The following is a 10703-nucleotide window of genomic DNA, read 5'->3' on the forward strand; positions in this document are numbered from 1 at the left end:
AACTGCACCATTTCAGCCAGAGAGAGGGGTGAGAACATGAGAGAAACAGCCCCACAGACACTAAGGTCAGTGGAGGGGCAGGAGGTCCTCCTAGCACCAGAGCAGAGATTCCCCTGCAGTCCCTGGTGCAGCCCATGGTGAGGCAGCCGTGCCCCTGCAGCCTGTGGGGATCCATGGGGGAGCAGAGATTTCCCTGCAGGCTGTGAAGGACCCCACCCAGAGCACATGGATACCCCAAGGACGCTTTGACTCAGAACAGGCCTCAAGGGGACCCATGCTGGAGCTGCCTGTTCCTGAAGGACTGCACGCAGTGTAAGGGATCCATGCTGGAGCAGCCCATGAAGAACTGCAGCATATGGAAAGGACTCACAGTGGAGAAGTTCTGCAGAACTGCCTCCCAAGGGAAGGAACCATGTTGGAGCAGGGAAATAATGTGAGGAGTCCTTCCCCTGAGGAAAAAGGTGCAGCAGAGACAACATGTGATGAACTGACCATAGCCCCCATTCCTTGTCCCTCTGCTGCCGGGGGAACGAGGTAGAGCAAATTGGGAAAAAATTTAAGCCCAGAAAGAAGGGAGGGGTGGGGGGAAGGTATTTTAGGATTTAGGTTTTATTTCTCATTATCCCACTCTGATCTGAGGAGATTTCAAAGGGAAATGATAAAATTGCACTCCAATTTCCTGAGGTTTACACCGTAATGCTGACAAGGTTGAAAAGTTCTACCCAATACTGTCATGTGACAGCAAGGCTAAAAGGAAGGAAAACATGAGCCACAGAGTTAAGACAGATGCAGTAAATTTTAAGGTGAAAGACTTTGAGAAAGCTATTTGTATTTGAAAATTTCAGAATAAGGTAATTTCTAAAAATATTTAAATAAAATCATTTATGCAAACACATTAACCCAGGAAAAGCCAAAACCAAAACACAAACATTCAGTATGAAGATTTTTTTTTACATTAAAAATTCTTCTAGGAAGTATTAAATATGACAAGAGGGGAAAAAATAGCATCTCACAATGTATATTCAAGGGCATCACATTTTAGAACAATGTCTTAGCCGTTTATAAATGATTCATGAAGAAATTAAATATGCTATTCCATAAGAGAATAATCTAATTTACAGTTTAGATGTAAGGCTTCACCATAACATCTCATACCCTTCACCTGGATCTTTGCTTACCCAAGATGAGTGACCTGTACTTACTCTCTTACCAGAGTAACAGAGCATGGTGGTCCTCAAACACACAGGTAGTGTTCAGGTTTACTTTTTAAGGTTCAACAAAAAAACATTACTAGAAAATATTCTATTGTTTTTGTCACAATAAAAGCAAATTAAAAGCTAGAAGAAACAGATAAGTTGTATTTGTTGGTCCAAGATTGAGGGAATGGATTATCCTACACCTTCCAAAAAAAAATGTACCTAGCTGCTAGTTATGCCATTGTACTATTAGTCATTGTGCACAACTGGGACACTACAACTCCAAATCACAGACTACAAACACAGTGCATCCTTTAAAGAAATTACATAATTTCTGTGAGAAAAAGGCTGGGGGGAAAAATAATGAGAACTATCCATCTCCATAGCTATCAGATGTGTAAGAACTATTTGCCTTACAGAGATCCAGTTTATTCAAAGTACTGAATGTACTACTGAAAACAGCAATATCCCTACTCTCCTTATGCTTCAAGTACAAATCAGAGAAAAACCCTGCCTCAAAACACTCATTTTCAACCACAAAACAATGCCAGAAAACTCTTATTTGGACAGCAACACATTTACCTGGTCTTGCAGTTAACGTATTTATTCTGAGACAACAGTCACAAGTACTTACTAAAAATACAGATATGTTTCCTAAAAGTAAAGTGAGGCTTCAAGATGACAAAGCTTTTGTAACAATGCAGGGTGCAAATTCTCAGTATGAAGACATTCAGAAGATTTGCTGCTCAAAGAGGATCTTTTCAAACCCAGGTGGAGGTGTGTGATAAAATTCACTGAACTGACAATCCAGAATGGCACTGTCATCAACTGTGGAGGAGAACCAAAAAGAAGGAATTAGAGAATTTGATAGTTTGATCCTCTTTTATACCATCTTAATAAACTGTAGACTGTGCTCAAACCACAAAGAATTTCTTCAATACATCCATTACATATACACAATTAAAATAAATCTCTTCAATGAATTTAGTAAGACCTTAAGCCAGGAGAGCAAACCATCTCTCTTTTCTGCTGTTTACTCGGTAATGGTTCCTTGGAGAAGTCAATGAGAATGTCTAATTTCACTAGGAGTGTTAGCAGAGCTTCAGGCTATTGATTCCAAATTTTCTACTCCATTTCTCGAGAAATCTACAGATTAAGGATGCTACCAGATAAACCTTGCAGGGATGTTACCTCTTCATGTGCGTATTTTTTCTGTTCCTAATTCTGCTGGAGTTTCAGCTGTCTACAGTGGCTTTTTGGAGGTTTACAAGGTTTCACATGTCTGCAGCGGTAGTACCAAACCATCAGTTTTAGCATATGATCCAAAGAGAGCTTCTTTGACTGCTTCTTGAAGTTGGAAGTTAATGTGGTTTTTTACAGAACTTCTCCCTGGTTTTGACCCCCTGCATAATCTACCCACCTACAACAGCACTTTCAATGTAGAATATAAAAAAGAAACTGATGAGTATTTTCAGAGCAACACTTTCGTGTACTTCACTAGCAAACTAAAACACCCACCTAGTCAGAAAAGCAAGGTCTCTTTCAAAGACAACTTCTGAGATTAATCTGGCAGAATATCAACATTAGTTCAAACAAGAAAAGGTTCATCTCCATATTTTGGAACGTAGCTATCTCAGAGACAAGGTTGGAATTCTTCCCCCCTAGTCTTTGTGAAAACTCCTATCAGTGTATTTGTACAGTTCTCTGGTACTCACACAGTGTTTATGTCTTGCTTCCATTAAAGTGCCTGAGGTATAGCTGCTGTAGGGAATAACCTTTAAGTCCATTTTTTTGTTTTATCTTCTCAAGTTTGACACTGTGTTTGCCTGATCTATCACGTTCCTCTTAAAAAACTATCTATAGTTCTAGTCTGAATAGAGTAAATGTTCGAGAAACTCTCTTCTCTATAGCCAAATCTTTCCACAGGACTAGAAGTTCACATTAAATTAAGGACACTTGAAGTTTATACCAAGCAAGTAGTGTACAAAAACAACCTGCAGGCTTCAAGTTATAGCTATACACAGGAGACATGATAATTATAATGAAATTATGCCCACTTGTGGAAGAAGACCCAAAGAGCCTGGCAATAAAAGGTCGCTGCATTCTCCAGGCACGAAATTCTTGAGTCAGAGAAAAAAGATGAACAGCAGGCTAACATGCCACCGAGTATTTTCTGAAAGCAACCTTCATTCTTCATGGTGTATAAGACCCCTTCCAAAACACAGGAGGATGCAGCCACGCAGTAACTCTGCTGCTGCTGCTGCAGGTTTTGCACAAGGAGGTGCCGCCACAGCATTTTAGCGGCGCCATCACGTGGCTGAAGGACACACGACAGCCTGACCACGTAAAACCATTCCACCCTCAGGGCTTGGAAGCAAGGGATTCACCAGCTACATTCACAGACTTCAAAGACTCTACAACACATCTGGGTGTGTTCCTGTTCAGAAAATTCAGTAGCAATCAAAATGTATCAAGATATAAATGGGAACATGCCAACAGTTCATTAGGAACCCACCATGAATTAAAAATCATCCCCATCATGTAGCTAAGGGTTATCCTTACAAGCAAAATTATTTTGGCTACTACTTAGATGAGGCTCAGATAAACTGAAGATGGAGCTCCTGGAGCAGGTCCAGAGGATGGTGATGAAGATGATGAAGGGACTGGAGCACCTCTCCTATGAGAAAAAGCTGAGGGAGCCGGGTGTGCTCAGTCTCAATAAGAGATGACTGAAAAGGGACCTCACCAATATCTATGAATATCTGAAGGAAGGGTGCCAAGAGGGTGGATCCAGGCACTGCTCGGTGGTGCAGAGCAATAGGACAAGCAGCAAAAGGCAGAAACTGCACAGGAAGTTCAAGAAAACACAAACAACAATTCTATTGCTATGGAACATTGGTGGCATTTATGAAGTATGGGAAATTAAAAGGCACAAATATCAAGCTTCACAGATAAATCAGATTAACCCACAAGTCTGACATCTGATTAATATTTTTTTTACCTGGCAACTTTTAGACTGAATGCAGCAACTCACTAGCTTGCTGGATGTGGACACTATAAGCAGTCAGTAAGCAGTGGTTTTTTTCCTATTAAGCAGCATTAAAAATGAGGCAAAAATATTCTTTTGTAATTTCCTAGGTTTACATTTTCATGTAGTTAATTGTTGTAGTTGCCAAGAATAGATGATTGATGTGTGTTACATTTAAGTGAGAAGAATACACAGCTCACAAAACAGAACTAGAATGAAAATATTTTCCATAATGTGAAACAGTTTGAAAATCTCTGACTTACCATAGACCACTGGATAGACAGTCCCCCTGATTCCTGAAGCTGGGCAGTGCATGTTCTTGCCATTTAAATATACATTTAATTCTACATGGTCATATGTAATGCCCTACGAAGTACAGAAAATTAACAGAAAAAAGCATCAACAAGTTTATGTACATAAGACTGCTACTTAGCTTTCTTAGCCATAGGCAGACTTTAACACCATTATGCAAACCACAGCATCCTAGGAAATCTCACTTAACATATTCCTGCCAAGGACTAGAAGTTAATAAATGACCAGTTACATCTGTATTTTCAAACACTCAGGATTCCTTAATGCCTGTTCCAACTGGGATGCAGCACAGTACTCCACAATACACTTCACACCTTACTGAGTTAACAGAACAAATTTCCAAACTTCCTCACGTCAAAGAAACACAAGATGTTCAATGATTTTGAGTATGGGGAGGTTTGCAGTCTTCTTGTTTGTATCTTCTCACTGAAATAACTTTAATAAATAATGATGCTAGGAACCAAGTTCATCCTTCCCTACCTCCATATAGAAACCTCTCTCAGTTCATTTACTCTGCTGGCAGCAACAGACCGTGGTTTCACACACAACGCTATAAATATGCTGACCACAGGGCAGAAAGCAAACACTAACAAGATAGTAACTTACTTATCTGTTAGCTAAAGGACTTTCCTCACTGCTTTGGTATGTTTGAGTGTGACAATTTGTGTGCTCATGCAAGACTTCAAAAATTTGTTTTCATGACAGAACAAAATAACTTGATACTTATGGAAATGGGGAAGTTAGCAGTAACACATCAGTTATGTTTTTTGTGATTAGTTGAAGCTGTTCAGATCACACTAGTTCACCAAAGCCTGAAACAATCTGCAATCTTTCAAAAAAAACGATTTCAGAAGGGGATTAAAAGAACAGTATTGTATCTGAGGGTTAAAGGTGGAGATGTCACCCTTAGCTGTTTGCAGCTTCTAAAGATGGCATTTCTAACCATGGCTATAGAGAGGCAGTTACCCAGCATGACAAAATAGGGGTGATAAATGGTCTCAATTTCATTGCATTGCTCTCATGTATTTTTGAAAATACATAAGAGGACATGGAGAAAATGACAGTACTAAAAAACCAACACTCTGAACGAAGTCACTTAAGGATGTTTTGAGAAACCAGAAATAGTAAGGTACAAAAAATTACAATTTTCCCTCTATCATTTTTCCAGTGAACATTATCCCGTCTCCACTCAATATCCCCCACAAACTACAAAAGTTTGGCTAAACCATCCCTGCCCTGCTCTGTCCTTCTAATCATTAACCAATTAGCTAAGGGTTCTTGAGTTCAGCTGGGCATGGTACACAGACATGTAATGCATTCCAGCACATTATTTGTTCAGGCAGATCCCATCTCAAACAACATAAGATCCTCGTGATGGGAATTATCAGTCAGGCAGATACTGAAATAGAGCACCAGAAACTATTTCTGAAACTCTGGTCAAGTCCATTCCTCATCAGGAACCTCACAATACCAAGAATGAAGTCCACCCATATCCAGGCTGCTGATTCATTTAAAGATAACAGGAATCTATATCCCAGCACTTTCGAAACTGGGACATGCAAACTGAACAACTTGACTTAAAACAGTTAAAACTGACTTGAAACAGAACTGTAAATAAGAGGCATTTAGGAACAGGTGAGGAAGTAAGAAAGCCTTAAGAAACTCACCACCACATCGCCCTCCTGAGGAAGGCTGTTTGCTGGTAGCCTATTTTTCTCCTCATTGTTATAGTACAGAGCTCCATCATTTCTTATCACCAGGCTGTGGACATCTCGACCAAGCGGAATTTGATTCAAGTTTGCTTTCTGGGTTGCAACTCCTATACCCCAAATCCCTAAAACACGACATTAACACAGTAAGAAAAAAACCATGCTATTTTGAAGACTGACTGAAGCAGGACAGCATAAAGAATTTGTTTTTTAACTAATGCCATGATGGTACTACCAGTAAATATCTCCTGGAAATACCAGAACTATTGTGGGTTAGCTCTGGCAGCTAAGCACCATCCAGGCAGTCTTTCTCTTCCCCCAGCCCACCCAGGCCCTTGTGGAATGGAGGAAGAGGAAAGAAAGAGTAAAACCAAGAAAACTTGTGGCTAAAGATAAAAACTGTTTAGTAAGTAAAGCAGAAGTGAAAGAGACAACAATACAAAAGTGATGCAATGGCAATCACTCCTCACCTCCCATGGGCAGACTGATGCCCAGCCAATTCTCAAGTAAAAGATGGCTAATCTCCCTAAATCCCCTCTTCTCCCATTTATTCCTGAACAAGACAGATGGTATGTGGTATGGAATATCTCATTGGCTATTTTGGGTCATCCACCTGGTTCTGTCCCCTCACAAGCTCTTATGCAACCCTAGTTGTATTCACTGGAGGGGCAGAGTGAGAAACAGAGGAGGTTTTGATGCTGTGCAAACCCTGCTCAGCCATCGCTAAAGTATTGGTGTGTTATCAGTATTGTTCTGTTATCAGTATTGCTTTGGTCACAAATCTAAAACACACAACCACAGGAGCTGCTATGAAGATAATTAACCCCATCCTGACCAGACCCAGAACAAGTATCCACAGGAGACTGAAGACAAACAGCATCTATCTTGAAAACGAAGGGTCTCTGAGAAAGAGAATTGTAACCACTCAGCTTAACTTTCATCCCCAGAAAAATATTGAATACAAACTCTGAGGCTGTAGGTGGATACAAAATTTAAATCCAACTAGCATGGATCTGTAAACAACAAATTTTCCTTTTTCAGCTAGTTAGACTAGTCTTATGGAAAAAAAGAAAGTGTTAGTATTACAGACCTAGATTTGGTAATAATTTTGAAACTCATACAACACTGAAATAGTCAAATGATGAAAACATGGTCTAGACAGTTACAGCAATATGAAGGCACGAGTGGTTAGAAAACTATTCCAGGATTACTCACCAGTAGCAGCCTGTCAAATCAAAAAAGATGACTCGAGTGGGGTTTGAGGTTTTGCATTGAATGCACAAGGTCAGATACTGTTCTGTACTACCATCAATTACTTGCATAACATGACAATGTGTTGATTAAACATGCTGCCAATCCCAGCCTGACAGGACTGCAAGCTCTTGAGAGGCTTAAAGCGATCCTGACTAACTAGTCAGAAATAAAGATAGTGCATCTGTTTTTATTTAAATATGAAGAAAAGCAGGTAAGTAGGAACAGTAAGCGGCACAAATACAGTGCTGGCTTGGTAACCAGTTCACAGACCACTTGCTGAATGTGAGTGTGCTCTACTGATGTGGAAAACTTTTGGATATGTGGCATGTATAAAACAGATGAGGTAATCTGCTGCTGCATCTGAAGCAGAGCATTCATTTTAAGCACTGTACCTCAAGATAAATTAGGCTGACTAAAGATATTGTAGAAGAAACAACAAAACCAATCAAATCTTATCTATAAGGAGATAATGAAAAAAACCCAACAAACTGGGAGTTTTTATCTAGAGAAGACTAAAAAGAGGCAAATATGTAAGAAACTTATTTTCAAAAGATGAAACTGTAGAATAATTTTTTTAACAGCAAGAATGAAACGGTAAGAGTGTGATTCAACTTCAGAAAACTTTATAATAATCAGGGTGACCCCATAGATAACCTCTAATTGACTGTGCAGGGATACTTCTGGAAATCTAAGATTTACTTTAAGTCTTCCACAGTTCTCCTGACTTGGGGCACAGGAATAGAGGAAAAAAGGCTCACAGGAACCAGGAGAATTTATTTTCCGGGTTTCTCAAGTGTTAAGAACATGGGTAGACTATCTGTCTGAATAATGACCATGGATGAACAACGCCTGCAATGGATTCTTCCCAAAATAAAGGATAATAAAATTGCAAAGTTAAGATGGATATGGGCTTACATGTAGTCTAAAACTAACCAGCTAGCTGGACTGCAAGGTGTTGTGGGCAGATCTGTGTACATGCTGCCTGCACTCTGACCCACCTGAAGGCAAACAATCCTTATGCAAAAAGTTTCAGCATCAAGCTCCAGCTGGTACATAAGGCCTGCCTCAGGACTAACACTTCCCTCCTTCTTCCCTCCCCACACACACTTAGGGAAAGCACAGCTTCATTTTCAGAGTGTCTGCTAGCAGCTTTTAAAAATACAGGCTGACATTTCATGCCAGAATGCAGGCAAGCCTGGAGTGCTCTCTGTAGTATTGAAGCTGACCGTATTTGTAGGAGCAAACAAAGGAACAAGGTGCTGAAAGGCTCCTCTGCATAAGGCAGTGTCAGAGTAAGTGCTACACACTTGATCTGAAGAGCAAAGGGTAGCACAAGGAGTGTTACCCTTGCTTGGGCAAAAAGTGCCTTCTAAGTGCAAATGAGGATAGACAAATAGATACAAATATCACTGGATAAACTACACTCCTTAAAAAATACTTCATAGCTACAGTGTTTTATGTGGTCATAAGCATTTATGGAGAAAAAATAATTTCTGAAATATGCCACCTGAAAAACATGCCTATAACAGCATACAGAACAATGTGGGGGCTTAGCATTTGCACTCCTCTAGTAATGCACTTACTATTAGTTTTAACATTTTAGAGTCAGAATTAAAAAAGAAAAAAAAGAAATTTCCTTTCACACAGTAACTTATAAGTCTCTCGAATGTTCGCAAGTTCAAGGATGCAATTAGAAAGATGCATGTGCTGAGCCTTTGAGATACTGCCACCAGCAGGCAATGTAACATACCTCCCAAGTTTAAAGTTGTATATTTTTTGCTGACTAACCTGTGGACTGGATTTTAAACTCAAAATAGCTTTTGTTCTGGTGCAAAGGTGCATTGGCTAAGCATCCTCCCGTGCCACATATTCTTCTGCCATTTTTAACAATGACGACATCTGTTCCTGCAAGTAGAAAAAAAAAACACCACAGAACTTCAAAACATTTTTAGAAACCTGAAAGAGCCCTCAAAAGCCCTAAACATTGAGACCAGATTTTGTTACCTCTGCCCCAAGTAAAAGCTTTATTAGTCTGTGAGAAATATGATGATGGGCCGTGCTTTGAAGCAAGAGAAGATTGTTTACAGGCTAGTTCATCTTTTCACTAGGGTTTATTTATTAAAATCTATAAGCTGATCTAATTTTCACCTCTTGGGCTTTATGGCACCATGCTGATTACAATCTTTGCTTTAGCCACATCAGAAGCATAACTTACAATTTAGTCAGAAAGGGTTCACTGTGAGACCAAAGCCCTGTACTCTGTTGTCTAACATCCGAGAAAAAGCATTCTGCAACAAGAAGGAAAAGCATATCGGGTACAAATGATTGATGATGGAATTGCAAGGTGTTTAGTTAGTCTCTGAAACAATCCTTTTATCAGAAACGTGCCTGCCAATACAGAGAGAAAAAAAATCCTCTGCTAAGTTTTCTTTCTCTATTGGACCACTTCATGGCCAAGCACATGGGAGGCTGTGGCTAGCAATTGTGCCCGAGCACTGGACCGTATTTATTCCTCCCCAGTTCTCTCCCCTGCTCTGCTGCTGCTGCCCCAGATCCCCTCCGTCCTCAACAAAGCCCGGGCACGGTTCTGTGCATAGCTCACGCTAAGGGTAATCCCAAAAGAGCAGCAGGATAAGACTCTGCACGGCCTGGCTCCTTCTCCATCTCCACTGCCGCAACTGGAGGTGGAGTCTCCGACCCTGGAGATGTTTAAGGAAAGGCTGGATGTGGCATTAAGTGCCCTGGTCTGGCTGACGTGGTGGGGTTGGGTCACAGGTTGGACTCGATGACCTCAGAAGTCTTTTCCAGCCTCACAGATTCCGCGGCTCTGCGAGCTCAGCCCCTCGGCTCTGAACCGCCCGTGCCCACCCTGCCCACGGCAGCCCCCGCCGAGCAGCCAGCCGCCCTGGGGCACCTCACACTCACTGCGCCCACCAACTTCAGTTAAACACAAACTGCTTTAAACCACTTCCAAACCAAGCTTCCTTGGTTTAAAAACATGCCGATTCCTGCTAAAGAAGTAGCCCCAAGGCGACTTTCCCAGCGGTTACCCCCGTGCCGCGCTCCGGGGGTGCGGCCCTGCCCGCCAGGGAGCCGCCCGCCGGCGACAGCGCCCCTACCCCGCTCACCCATGCGCTGCGTGTCCAGGTGCACGGCCGGCATCTCCTTGAGCGGGATGTGCCCGGCGCCGCCATCCCGGCACCA

General features: G+C 41.3%; 1 protein-coding gene across 2 annotated transcripts; it reads right to left on the reverse strand.

Moving 5' to 3' along the window:
• Positions 1 to 777: 777 nt before the first annotated feature.
• SPRYD7 (SPRY domain containing 7) lies at positions 778 to 10697 on the reverse strand. Of its 2 annotated transcripts, none has more exons than XM_005420828.2 (5): positions 10628 to 10697; positions 9288 to 9404; positions 6204 to 6370; positions 4488 to 4590; positions 778 to 2024 (listed from the first exon to the last, which is right to left on the reverse strand). In XM_005420828.2, exons 1-5 carry the CDS (start codon positions 10659 to 10661, stop codon positions 1927 to 1929), a joined length of 519 nt encoding a protein of 172 aa, XP_005420885.2. In that variant the 5' UTR covers positions 10662 to 10697; the 3' UTR covers positions 778 to 1926. The 2 variants fall into 2 exon arrangements, with proteins under 2 accessions (XP_005420885.2, XP_030912678.1); XM_031056818.1 differs by having other exon boundaries at positions 10619 to 10695.
• Between the last annotated feature and the right edge of the window lie 6 nt (positions 10698 to 10703).

The sequence above is a fragment of the Geospiza fortis genome, unplaced genomic scaffold (genome assembly GCF_000277835.1).
Source record: "Geospiza fortis unplaced genomic scaffold, GeoFor_1.0 scaffold194, whole genome shotgun sequence".
Taxonomy (NCBI): Eukaryota; Metazoa; Chordata; class Aves; order Passeriformes; family Thraupidae; genus Geospiza; species Geospiza fortis.

Coding starts and splice junctions, on each gene's coding strand:
- SPRYD7 (XM_031056818.1), bottom strand. CDS start 10,661: ATGCCGGCCGTGCACCTGGACACGCAGCGCATGGGTGAGCGGG. Junction 9,405..10,618: donor GCAGCGCATGGGTGAGCGGG/GTAGGGGCGCTG, acceptor TTCTACTTGCAG/GAACAGATGTCGTCATTGTT. Junction 2,025..4,487: donor TGTCTATCCAGTGGTCTATG/GTAAGTCAGAGA, acceptor TCTCCTCCACAG/TTGATGACAGTGCCATTCTG.